This window comes from Telopea speciosissima, chromosome 6 (assembly GCF_018873765.1).
Source record: "Telopea speciosissima isolate NSW1024214 ecotype Mountain lineage chromosome 6, Tspe_v1, whole genome shotgun sequence".
NCBI lineage: Eukaryota > Viridiplantae > Streptophyta > Magnoliopsida > Proteales > Proteaceae > Telopea > Telopea speciosissima.
In genome coordinates this window covers 53,157,563-53,171,233 of record NC_057921.1, presented here as the reverse complement: position 1 = coordinate 53,171,233, position 13,671 = coordinate 53,157,563, and the positions used below count along the sequence as shown (strand labels likewise).

The window sequence follows — 13,671 nt, the reverse complement described above, 5'->3', positions numbered from 1 at the left end:
ATGGGCATAAAGCTATAACCACCATCAAGGGGCCTCGAGAGAAGCCACGTGTGCTTCTTGCCAAAATGGTTTTTATCAAGTGGTAATCTGAAGGGTTTCAAATTTTTCATCCAATCACTTTTGGGGAAAAAAAAAAAACTCAATCCAGCCTTGCAGAGGGCGTGGAACCTAATTTGGGGTATGGAGTTCGAACCCTAACAGGATGGCACCTTCATCAACAAATTCTTCCACCGATTTGACTTGCAGAGAGCTCTTCTTGAGGGTTCCTTGAACTATTTAAGGGCATTTCTTCTCACTCAAACAATGGTCCCCCAGTATTGACTGCCATCTCGACAGGTTTTTTACATTATTATGAAGGGTATGGCTGCAGATCCAAGGCTTTGGCTTTGGCTCTGGCGTATCAATCGGTGGCGATTGGGAAGAAGTTGGTGGATCGTGCAGGCAAACCCATTGGTAACGTGATTGCCAGTGGAAGAAACTCGTGGAGTAAGTTAGTCGGTGTCAAAATGGAACCCAAAACGATTGTCGGAACCGGAATCGACGATCGAATCGAATCACACCATAAAAAACCATGCGATTCTGATTTCATAGGTCTTGTTATCGCTTCGGTTTGGTTCAAAATCGGAAAATCGTTGATTAACCGAATATAAACCATGTAAAAAATGGGGATTAAGAATATTTTGATTTATTTAAGAAAGGCGTTAAGCAGTCTAAAATATTATGATTCATTACTTCTCTTACATAACAAGGAAATGAAAAATAGAATTAAAAGGTACAAAAGTGAAATTGGATGTGAATTGATATTACAAACCGCATGTAAACCAGTTGTTAACAGATAACAAAAACCGAATAGAAACCGCTAAAACCGCAATGCATATTAAATGATTTTGATTTTTAGGTGATTCTTATCAAGGGTGATTTTGATTTCTCCCTTGCAAAATGTGCACCAAACCGGAACCACACCATTTGACACACTCACTCGTACTACTTTGCGGCCGTTTGGACCACTTTGAGGTGTAAGTGTGTTAACTGATCGGGCTCAATTGGGTTCGGTTGGGCCTAGCCGGACCTCACGATGCTTAAAGCCTGCACTATGATCGCCCGTTAAAGTCTTCGGTGTCGGGCTAGGTCGGGTTTCAAGCTACAATCAGGCTAGTGTAATCGGGCCCATAACCGGGCTGGCTGTGGGCATGTTCAACTCTAAACGGGCCTTAACAGATTAAGAGTAATAGAATAACCAACTAATCTTTTTTTCCTCACTTCTTAGGTTTATTAGTTTTGATTAACGATGAAAAAAAATCCTAATCATGTGGTCCTCAAAATATGGGTAAATAAGTTAATCAAGGTATCAATTAAAGTCCAATGCTTTCTGGGCTTACTCATGCTACATGGGGTCAAGCTACTGTATCAGTTTTGATATGAGAGTGGGTGATAACATATTAGAACCGAAAAGAGTGTAGCGGAATGAAGATGTTGAGGAGAATGTGCGGCAAAACCAGGAGAGATAGAGTAAGGAATGATTGTATTAGAACCGAATTGGGAGTTGCACCAATCCAGGACAAATTCCGTAAGAGCCACTTGAGGTGATATGATCATGTCCAACAGAGACCCATGGATGCACTAGTACGGAAGAGTGACCAGATTCAATTTGAAGGAGCTAAAAGAGGTAGGGGCAGACCTAAAATGAGTATTGGGGAAGTCGTAAGAAAGGATATGCATGTGGTAGGTCTCGATCCTAGTATGACCGCGGATAGAGTTGTTTGGAGGATGAGGACCCGTGTAGCCAACCCCTTGTAGAGGGATGTTCCTAGAGGTGTCAATTCTAGGCTTGGCCCGCCAGGCCCGATCTCGCCCGCCCGGTTAAAGCCTAGCCCGGCCGGGCCCGATTACTAAAAATGTCGGGCTTAAGCCCGACATGTTTAGTAATCGGACGGTCCGGGTGTGGGGTTCTAGCCCGTCAAGCACCAGACCAGACTGATCGATTCTAGGCCCGACCTAGACCGCCCTATTGCAGCTCGACCCAGCCCGACCCTTTAACTTATAAACTTCCACTCCCCTTCCCTCCAAATTTTCTTTTTTTTTGTTTGTTTTTTTGTTGGTTTTTGACATTTATTGGTTAGATTTAGATACACTTAACGTAGGTGAGATGAGGCTTAATTTTAGTTTTTAGATCTTACTTTGTTAGATGTGCTTCTATTTGGTGTTGTGTTGCTATTTTTTTATTACCCTCTACCTAGTTTGTTAGAAGTGTTTCTATTTGGTGTTGTGCTGCTATTATTTTTCCTTCTATTTACTTTGTTAGATGTGCTTCTATTCGGTGTTCTGCTACTATTTTAGTTGGGATAAGTTTTATTTGATTTTGAATTGAGGTGTATAATGAGTGCCCAACGGTGTGATGGTTTGAACTTAATAATCTAGTTGCTTGTCAATTAGTAAGCCCACACCGTTTAGAGACCGTTTAGAGTTAAACGGCTCATTAGCCCGTTTTAGACTCGGTTTAGGCCCGTTTAGCCCGAATAAGGCTGCCCCGATTAAAGATCGAACACCGATCGACCGAAATGAAACTGTACCATGCCCGCCTAAGGCAAGCCCGAATGCCTAAACGGTCGGACACGGTGCAGCCTATAAAATTGGTGAGGCCCGACCGAGACCAACCGAGCCCGACCGGTTGACACCCCTAGATGTTTTTGGGATGCTGTTTTGACTACTGTATAGAATTTTTTTCCCTAGTAATTTTACTTTATCTTTTTTTAATTTCTTTTACTCCTTTTTACTTTTATTACTTTTTTTACTCCCTTCTACTTCTATTATTTCTATTATTGTCATGATCTCTTCGGATCCATGTAGCCGACCCCATTTAGTTGGGATATAGTTATGGTTGTTGTTGTTGTATATGTATATTAATAACCTAATCCATCAACCAAGAGTGAAAATTTTCAAGACCCATATTAATTTAAAACCTGATAGATCATCCAAAGACCAAACACGCCACTAAAATTTATAAATATTTAGTTCACAAGGTTTCAAAACCAGCAAATAAGGTTGGGCTAGGTTGGGCAAGCATTCGGTCGGGCGCCCGACGGGCTAAGACCCCACACCGGGACCGCCCGGTTACTAAACGTGTCGGGCTTAAGGCTTAAGCCCGATACGTTTATTAAACAGGCCGGGCCGGGCTTTATTTGGACGGGCTCGTTCGATTCTGCCAGGTCGGGCCTGGAATTGACACCCCTATTGAGGCGTGATGCCTGGAATGCTTTGAGTGGAAGGAGCACTGTCATGCGTACAATTGCAGTGATGATATCTCTTGTGAAGAACACACAAGCATAACCCAAGAGTAACAATTAAATTGATTTCAAATGATTCCAAAATATTGTTACGGTCCAAAGAAAGTGTTAGGTCTCGGTTCATTCAATCACCATTGATCTTTCATTTATTGGATATGGGAAACATAAAGTTGCTTTGTTGCATGGTTATTAGAGCATACGAAATAATCGTTCAGTCCTCAATGAAATCAAAAATCTCATCCAAACAGATGCTCCTGCATGTATTCTCATTGGCCCCCAAACTAATGCAGAGGCTACATGACCAAACAATAATCTCTTGCCCGTTTGATATTTATCAAATAATAAACATTTGAGTAAATTACTTAGACCTCTCTTAATCTTTTTGACAATTCAACGAATCTCCCCTGCGTTTCAGATAATTACTCAAACCTCCCCGAATTTTTACACTTGGTTTTACTTAACCCCAGTCCATTAACGGTGTTATTAAAAAACCATCACTAACCAAAATACCTTTACTTATAAACGACTAACTCTTTTTCTTTCTTTCATTATCCACATCATTTCAAACGAGCAGAGGAGAGGGGAGAGGGGTTGAAGAACAAGAGACGACTGCATCTTCACCTCCAGTGAATATCTCTCCCATCTACTACCTGCTGCTACTGATCATTCCAGCAGAACTTCAACCCATATAGGTGAACATCACTCCCATCGACAAGATCGACGTTGGCCGCACTAAGTACATGTCCGCCACCTTTTCCGTTCAGTCATTCCCTCTTACCACAAATTCTAAAATGCATGTCAATAATGCTAAAATTATCAGAACATACAAAACTGGAAGAATAAACCCTGGGGCATTGGCATGATTGGACTAAAACGAAAAAACTTTTTTTTTTGAAGATTTTTGAAAAATATCCCTCCTAATAAAGTAAAAATAAAAAATGGATTTAACTAATTAAAAAGATTTTATTTTGTCCAGATGATGGTGCTGAGCTCAGGGATGTGAAGACACCAAGTCCCTTTGGTTGAGCCTAGGCCTAGCCCGGCTTTTGACTCAGGGCCAAAAAAATCCAACCTTGACCCGCCCTTAGGGTCAGGTTGGACTGACCCTAATTGGCCCTAACCATAGGGAGTGGGGAAGGTAGATGTAGGGGCTAGGCTAGGCTGGGCAGAAGAAGAAGAAGAAGAAGAAGAAGAAGAAAGAATAGGTAAAGAAGAAGATAGGGTCAGGTTGGGCTGGGTTCAGCCCGAGGCCTCAACCATGGTCTGGCCTGGCTTGACCCAGCCTTGACCTATCCTCAAAGTCAGGGTTTCTCAGCATAGACTCTGTTCGAGCTCAGGGCGGGCTCGGGTCGTCAGGGAAAAAAATTCTCAGCCTTGACCTATCCTCAAGGCCAAGGTATCTTAGCTTAGGCCCTATTCGGGCTCGGGGTTAGCCAGGTGGGCTTGGGCCGTCAGGGCCGATCTTGCACCAGTACTGTGAGGAGTGGGTGAAACAAAGAGAGAGAGAGAGAGAGTAGGGTGGGGTGGGGTGAGGTGTGCGAGGGGAGAACCCGAGAGCGGCAGGTAGGGTTGGGGCCGGAGCCAAAGAGAATGGAGGGGGTGAGCCAGAGGGGAGGGATAATAGGGGAACAATGATTTTACAAGAATTACCACTCTACTCCAACTTAGCAAAAGTAAGGATTCGGCTCCTCTCCTTGGAAGGCATCACCTAATGAGGCATCTGACGACTAGGTTGCTGCACACATCTCGGCGTGTGTCCAGTATAGCCATCAAAATGTGTGCGACACATCCCAACTGTTGGATGTCTCATTGGGCACTCCAAGGAGAGGAGCCCAATCCCAAAAGCAATTATGAGAATTAAAAAAATATTTATAGTGATGCTTAGAGGAACCCTAAGAAATTCTTATGAAAATAATAATAATAAAAAAATCTTATTGAAATGAACTGTTTCACTAGACATGGTGATGCCTGGAAGGACCCTCAGAGATTCTTTTAGTTTGTCATACAGCAAGTTTATCTTCACAATGTGGCACAACAGAAACTGCCTGAGTGATACCTTAGACACCACGAGGCAGCAAATGAAGAGGGCTCGGTAGCCGCCCTTTTTGGCTTAGAGAGAGAAGTAGCTCTTTGTTCTCGAATAATTGTGCTGCTTTTGAGTTGTGGTGATCTTGTAAACTGATAGTATCGTCTGTTGAATCCATTTTGACCTTTTGTTGTTTGGTAAAATAGAAAGACCGAAAATGCAGTCATCGAAGGAGAAGTTGAGTAACATGGCCAGTGCTGCGAAGGAGCAAATTAACATTGGTCACGCTAAAGCTGAAGAGAAGGTAACCCTCTCTCTCTCTCTCTCTCTCTCTCTCTCCTCCAGTACTGAGTATTGATTGATATATTATAATATGACGATTTAATTGCAGATAGAGAAAGCAGCGGTAACGACGCCAGAGGAGAGGGAGATAGCTGACGAGAAAAGGAAGGCCAAGGAGCACCAGGTAAAAATGGTGTTTCACGAAGAAAAAGCTCAGCACAAGGCTGATAGATTGGATGCGAAGCAGCACTCTCACCTTTACGGCCACCACCAGCATGACGACTATGATTATAATTATCTGATTCCAACGCCCGGTGGGGAGTATCCCATGGGCAGCGCTACTACTGCAGAGGCGGCTTCGACGACTGGTGCCACGGTTCCCACTCGACCTGATGCTGGGCACCCTCCCTCCTCCCACAACTAAATATCTTTAGCTATATTAATTTCCTGAAAACCGCTTACGTTATGTTCTTATTTATGTTCAAGATCCAGATCCTCTAAGGCGGTCTTTGCGGGCGGCTCAGTCTGCGCCGCCCAGGCCGCTACGAATCGCTATGCCATCCGTAGAGGATCTGAATTGCTATATTCATGTCTTTTCTTTGCTTTTCGTTTTGGTGGACGATTAATCAACGTGCATGTCAAACGGTGATGGGCAATTAAATTTAAGTTTGAACTGTTGTACAATGATTAATTTAAGGGGGATAAGTACTTGTAGCCCTGTAATGCACCCAATATTCCTCATATCCCCTAAGCTTTTGATAAGTCCACGTACCACCCTTGAATATTCCATGTACCATCTGCTTTACCCCTTTAATGCCATTTAAGTCCATATCAAGTATTAAATGCTAAAAGATGATCAAACTACCCTTTCTTCTATCTTTTCTAAAATTTAAAAAGACCAAAATACCCTAATCTTCCCCAAATCATCATCTTCTTTTACATACCCACCCCTACCACCACCACCGCCCACCATCACCATCCCACCGTGAAGCCCTATCAGCGATAGTAGCAGTATCACCCCCAACCTTTCCGATTCCACCACCAACTCCATGATCGTGGCCCTGAATTTTCGCCCTTTCCATTCTCATCTACGAAGCCCTTAACTAGGGCACCCAAACCCTGTCAAACCAGAGCTTCTCCCCACGAGCTACGAATAGCCTCTCTCAATTGTTCGTACGAAATAGCAAGGGTTCAGAAATCAGGGTGATTTTTTCATTATTTAATCTCAGTGGGAATTCAAATGGGCAACCCCCTATGTACAGACAACCCACCAGAATCTCTATGTTTGATATTGGTTGCCTATAAGCTCGTTTGTGCTTGACTTTGATCACCCTCTCTACTGATCTAGTCCTTTACTAGTTTGATAAAATAAGAACTCTGTCAGTTCGAAAATCCAAATGAAACCAGAATCGCAGGTAAGGGATAAAACCCAGATTCAAAAGATATTTAAAAACTCAATGGAAACAAATCAAATATGGAAGATATTCTGGTCGAAGGGTCTTTTCAGTAAAGTATATAATCTAGAAACATCGTAGTCCAAGTTAGATTCTTAAAACCTAGACAGGATTGAGAAATCGATTGCAGGATGTAAGGGATTCAAAAGAGTAAACCAATGATGATCTGATTTGGTGAATAAACAATGATATGAAATCTTAAACAACAACAAAAGTCAGATTCAACAACTCAGATCTTAGAAAACCAGGATTTGAAAATCTGAACAGGAACACTGGAACAGGACTCTTAAATCGTTTGTATTTCAGATCTTAGAAAACCATTTTTTTCACTAATTCTTATCTGAACTATGAATTTTCACTGTCTTTGCCTTTCATCCCCCCAAATAACATTCACTTGCAATAACATCGGATCATCTGATTCCTATTTGTTCATACCACCAGAAACCACAACCATCAAATGGTCAAAGAAGATGATGATGTTAATGGTGGTGGTGGTGGTGATGATGGTGGTGGTGGTGGTGGTGGTAGTATTGGGTATGTAAAAGAAGATCATGATTTGGGGAAGATGAGGGCATTTTGGTCTTTTCAAATTTTAGCAAATAGGTCAGGGCAATTAGGTCTTTTCAAATTTTAGAAAAGATAGAAGAAATGGTAGTTTGGTCATCTTTTAGCATTTAATACCTGGTGTGGACTTAAATGGCATTAAGGGGGTAAAACAGGGGTGGTACGTGGAATATTGAGGGGTGGTACATGGACTTATCAGAAGCTTGGGGGGTACGAGGAATATTGGGTGCATTACAAGGGGGTACGCGTACTTATCCCTTAATTTAATGTAGTGAATCATAATTTCCGAGGTCCTCCAATGTTGTAGTGGATTTCTTGGCTAGGTCTGCCTTGTCGGCTCCATCTCCAATTATTTGGCTTAGTACCACCCAGTGGCTTATCCAGCTTGGTTTAGCTGATGCTATTGCTTGTATGGATGCAGTTCTTCAATGAATTTTCTTTCTATAAAAAAAAAAAAAATACAATAAAAAACATGATTTAAACACATTAAATGAGATTAAAGAATTGTCTAATCTCATATGCTTGATTGGTTATTTAAACATGCATGTCTCACCATCGGGTCCTCCGACAATGGTCTTTCAACTCCAGAGGTTGTTGCGAAGGAACCAAGGCGATTGCTCTCGAATTTGCTAACTTTCTTAAGGACTTGTTTAAGACCTCCAACCCTCTTGAAGCTAGCTTTGTGGAATGTCTTTTTCCTCCCGTGTTTCCCTCTGACCCACCTGGGGAGCTGGTGTCTTTACCCAGTTTGGAGGAGATTAAAAATGGTGTTTTCTCCATTGGCCCCTTTAAAGCCCCTAGGCTTGATGGTTTTAACGCGGGGTTCTTTCAAAAATGTTGGGAACTTGGGGGGAAGGACCTTTTGGTTTTTGTACAGGATTTTTTCAATACCAGTTATCTACCCCCTGGCACCAATCACACTTTGGTTTATCTGGTGCCTAAATCGGATTCTGCTATTTCTGTTGGGGACTTTAGACCTATAAGCCTTTATAATGTTACTTATAAAATAATTGCTAAGATTTTGGCATCCCGTCTTAAAGGTACCCTTCACACTTTCGTTTCCCCCTTCCAGGCTGCTTTCATCCCTGGCAGGCAGATTTTCGATAATGTTATAATTGCTCAAGAAATCTTTCACTACCTTAATCACCATCGAGGTAAGCAAGGGTTTGTGGCTATTAAAATTGACATGTCTAAGGCCTATGATAGGATAGAATGGAATCTTCTACTCTCAGTCTTTCAGTTCCTTGGTTTTGGAGAAAAATGGATTAATTTAATCTCTCCCCTGATCTCCACGACCTCTTTTTCTATTAAGATGGATGGTAGCCCTTTCGATCACTTTACTGCTTCTCGGGGGATCCGTCAGGGCTGCCCCCTGAGCCCATATCTTTTTCTTGTGGCTATGGAAGTTTTGTCTAGACTCCTTTCTACTTACCGTGAGCTGGACCTTTTTCATGGTATCAAAATTTCTAGAACTGCCCCTGAAGTCTCCCACCTTCTGTTTGCTGATGATATTTTTATATTCTGCCCTGCTACTTCTGAAGACCTTTTAACTATTAAGGTTGTTCTTGACCTGTTTTCTGACCTCTCTGGTCAACAAATTAACCTCTCTAAGAGTAGCTGCCATTTTAGTAAAAATGTAACCCGTGATACTAGACGCTCCCTCTGTTCTCTAATTGGAATTAAGGAGATGGCTAAGGATTCCGTTTACTTGGGTACTAATCTTTTTCATGGCAGGTCCAAGGCCAAAGAACTGGAGGGGGTGCTTTTCAGAATGCAACGAAAATTGGCGTCTTGGAAACTCCCTCACTTATCTTTTGCTGGGCGCGGAGTTTTACTTCAATCTGTCCTTACTTCTACCCCGGCCTACCTCATGAATTGTTTCTGTTTACCCCTCACTGTATGCCGCAAGATCGATTCCCTTTGCCAAAACTTCTGGTTGGGTAATGGTGGGAGCCATAGAAAAAAGAATACTCTTATCTCTTGGAACAAGATGTGTCTTCCTAAATCTAGAGGGGGGCTGGGGTTCCGTAAGGCTAAAACTCATAATAGGGCTTTACTTCTTAAACTCAGCTGGAGACTCATGTTGGAGCCCTGTTCATTATGGGCCCGATTCCTTAAAGCCAAATACTTCTCCAACCTTTCCCTGTTTGATCCTTCCACGCACTTTAAGAAAGGCTCATGAGTGTGGAATAGTATTGCCCTTGGAATCCCTGACCTGGAGCAACTGGTGATTAAAAGGATTGGTAATGGCAACTCTACTTTTTTTTGGTTTGATAGATGGATTCCTACCATCTCAGGTAATCTCTCTAACCTGGACCCCACAAATCCGGTACCTGCTGAGAAGTCACTTCTGGCTAGTTCCTTCTTAAATGGTAATTGATGGAATTCTGATTTACTTGCTAAATGCATCCCCCAATCTTTATCCTCTCTTATCCAATCTGTGATGATTTCTGACTCTGAGGATAAATGGCGGTGTGTTCATGCCAAAAATGGTGTCCTCACTACTAAATTAGTCGCTCGTTATCTTTCACCACCCTCTAATTTATCTCATGTTGATTTACTTTGGTGGAAATTCTTTTGGAAATTACAAATTCATCCAAAATTTAAAATTTTCTTCTGGCGTTTGCTACATGCAAGAATTCCTACCAGGGCTTCTCTGTCGAAATGGATCCAGATTGACTCAACTTGTGCTCTTTGTGGAAATGGTGTTGAATCCTCATGGCACCTTTTTCTTGTCTTGTGATTGGGTTAGACACATTGGGCTGCAGGACCATTGGGGTTAAGAACTGAGTTTTTGAAGTTTGACAACATCTACTCCCTCTATTTGTTTTTTTATTCTCTTCTTAAGAAGGACAAACAATTAGTTGTGTGGTTTTGACTCTGTTCTTTATTACTTGTTATTTTGTTTGGATCACTAAGAATAGGGTGATCCATTCCACTGAAGTTACTGATCCCTTAGGGGTATTACGATGGATTTAGAATTGGATCTCTTATCATAATCTATCCCCCACATCCCCTTGTTTCCAGGATGTAATGGATGATGCAGGACCTGTTTCTGTTAATCGTATAAGTATTCCTTTACCTATGCTCAATTACCCTGTGTAGGATATTTCTCCACAGGACTGAACATTGCAGGATGGTCCTATTTCTTTTTGTTAAATGGCAGGATTCAATTTTTTGACACAGGAACTACAACCCCTAGGGATGCTCTTACAGCTCTTCTTTTTGCAGTTCGTAAAGGGATCGACCATGCAGCTTGCGTTGGGTTGATATGGATGGACAATCAGCTCCTCTCCGATACTCTTCCATCTCCCACCAAATGCCGATGGCCATGGAACCTGTTTAAGGAACTATTATATATATCTGACAACTCTCAAGGGGTGATTTTTGTTAACAACTATAACCATTTCTGCATTAATCTAGCTCAAAATATGGCTAGGAATACCTGTATTTCCCCTACTATGTATATTTAGTTTTTGTTACTTTTTCTCATCATAAAAAAAAAAATAAAATCCATTATTAAAAATACAAAAAAAAAAAACAAAAAAAAAAAAATGAGATATAGGATTATTCCTCGATCCAACACAAACTTCATGATTAGGAATTGTTGATGCGGTGTTCTTAATAACAACTATAGTCACAGGATCTAGATCCTCTATAGTGCATTGTCCGTAGCGGCCTGAGCCGTTTGCACAAAGACCGCCTTACCCCTGCCCAAACGCCTTGTCCGAGCGGGGATAAGGTGGTCATTGCACGTGCGACCCAATTTGTGCCGCACAAGCCGCTACGGGCACCTGCGCCATAGAGGATCTGAACTGATAATCACAACGCCAACGTTACAAATGAATCAATTGGCCGGTGTGTCACAAGTCACTTTTTTATTTTTTATTTTTTATTTTTTAAAATTTATCGTAGTCATCCTCTATGGTGCGAATCGACCTTTAAGATACAACAATCCAAACAATAAAAATCCTATGTCGTACTACAGGGTGTGGTGCATATCCTGTGTTACAAGAGAGGTCATGTGTGCCATGAGTGTAGGGATGTAAATGAATAGCCAAAATCCGTTTCCATATCCGTATCTGTTTAACACTATCTGAACCCGTCTGAAAGCTAAACGGATGCGCATACGGATAGACTATAGCTATCCGAAAAGCTATATTTACATGTAAATGGATAAAATATCTGATCCATATCCGTGTTCGTATCCATTTAGCACTATCCAAATCCGTCTGAAAGCTAATCGGATGCAGATGCGGATATAGCACTATCCAAGCCAAATCCGATCCGTTTACATCCCTACATGCGTGCCATGTGACCTTTGTTGTGCCGCAGGATGCGCACTGCACACCATATGGTACAACAAAGGATCCTGATTCCAGTCCAAAGGCATCTATGGTTCAAATCACCTATCCCCCAATGAAAGGTGGAACTTCCACCCCCATGATGCCAATGTGTGTGGCCCTGCATGTTTAGAGGCTACACTCCCCCCCGACAAAAAAAAAGGTCAAATCATATTTATTATCGGTTTTTCGGTTTAAATGGCTTAAGTCAAGACCGATTGATATTAAAACACATCCTTGATTGGTCTGGTTACAAGTTTATTCGGTTGGGTCCGATGAGGTTAATCAACAAACCTGAACCCTCAATTATTTTATATACAAAAGAAATAAAATAAAAAAAAAATTTGCAAAAATACACCCATGTAAGATCATAAATGCTCTATCCTTATTTTATGAAATTGATAATACCGAACCCCTTGTCAAGGAATTCTGTGGGTGAGGGAAACTGCGTCCAAAGAAATATAGGCTTATGTTCTATTGTTTGTCAAACTCGAGTTGGGTTTGAGAACTATCATCCAGAGTTGATATAGCAGAGCCAACCAGCCGACCGACTGACTGACTGACTGACTGACTGACCCAGCTTCCTCTTGCTGTCAAGTGGTTTCCCAGTCTGTTATGGGTCTCGACTTACATCGTTACTCTCTTGACTTTTACATCAAATTTGGAAGATGTAAAAGTCAGACAGCACCCAAAGTTGAAGATAAAAGATTCTTTTGGTTTGCCAGAAGATCAAGTTTATCTTTACAACGTTATCACCAGCAGAAACCGACATTGTTGCAATAGTGACATGTCGGATACCACGTGGCAAAAAAATAGGATCGCTAGGCAGCCGCCCACTTGGCTATAAAGGGTGAGACCTGCTTGTAATCCACTTTAACATTCTGAGACCAAAAAATGCAGCCAGTGAAAGAGAACCTGAGAAACATGGCCAGTGCTGCTAAGCAGCAAGTTAACATTTCTCGAGCCAAAGTTGAAGAAACGGTAACCTTCCCCCCCTCCCCCTCTCTCTCTCTCTCTCTCACTGGTATTGATTGATATGTATAATTTAATTGCAGATAGAAAAGGCATCAGCAAGGACGCCTGAGGAGAGGGAGATGGCCCAGGACAGAAGGAAAGCCAAGGAAGTCCAGGGAAATTTGGAGTTTCACGAAGAGAAAGTGCAGCACAAGGCCGTCAGATTGGATGCGAAGCAGCACTATAACCCTTACGGCGGCCACCCTCAACACCACCAGCATGGCGAATATGAGTATCCGATTCCCATGCCCGGTGGTGAGTATCCCATGGCATGTGCACCCACTGCCAGGGCAGCTCCGACGACTGTGGCTTCAACGGGTCCCACTTGCCCTATCTCAGGATACGAGGGATTGGATGCGCAGCAGCAATCTCACCTTCACGTCCACCATGGCAAATATGAGTGTCCGATTCCGACACCTGGTGGAGAGTATCCCATGGGCGGCCGCCACTACTGAAAGGGCCACTCCGACGACTGGTGCCACGAACACCCTTCCGTAACCATATATACATATATATATATATATATATGATCTGTAGCTATATAAATAGCTTGTGCTGAAAACCGCGACTCGTGTCTGCGATGTTGTGATCATATTTTGTACTTGTGTCCATGTCTTCTTTTTTGTAAAAACGGTAATGGGAATTTTCAAGTTTGAACTGGAATTTTTGTTTGGACAGAATTGAATTGGAATTGAAAGTACCAT

At 42.1% G+C, this 13,671-nt stretch overlaps 1 protein-coding gene across 1 annotated transcript; it reads left to right on the top strand.

Moving 5' to 3' along the window:
- The first annotated feature begins 5,522 nt into the window (after positions 1-5,522).
- On the top strand, positions 5,523-13,422 carry LOC122665922 (late embryogenesis abundant protein 18-like). The gene is made up of 2 exons (XM_043862049.1): positions 5,523-5,614; positions 13,009-13,422. Exons 1-2 carry the CDS (start codon positions 5,528-5,530, stop codon positions 13,420-13,422), a joined length of 501 nt encoding a protein of 166 aa, XP_043717984.1. The 5' UTR covers positions 5,523-5,527.
- Positions 13,423-13,671: the final 249 nt, after the last annotated feature.

Excerpts from the sequence above, each read along its gene's own strand:
- LOC122665922 (XM_043862049.1), top strand. The coding sequence starts at position 5,528 with ATGCAGTCATCGAAGGAGAAGTTGAGTAACATGGCCAGTGCTGCGAAG. Across the intron at positions 5,615-13,008 it reads ACGCTAAAGCTGAAGAGAAG|ATAGAAAAGGCATCAGCAAG; the intron begins GTAACCCTCTCT and ends ATTTAATTGCAG.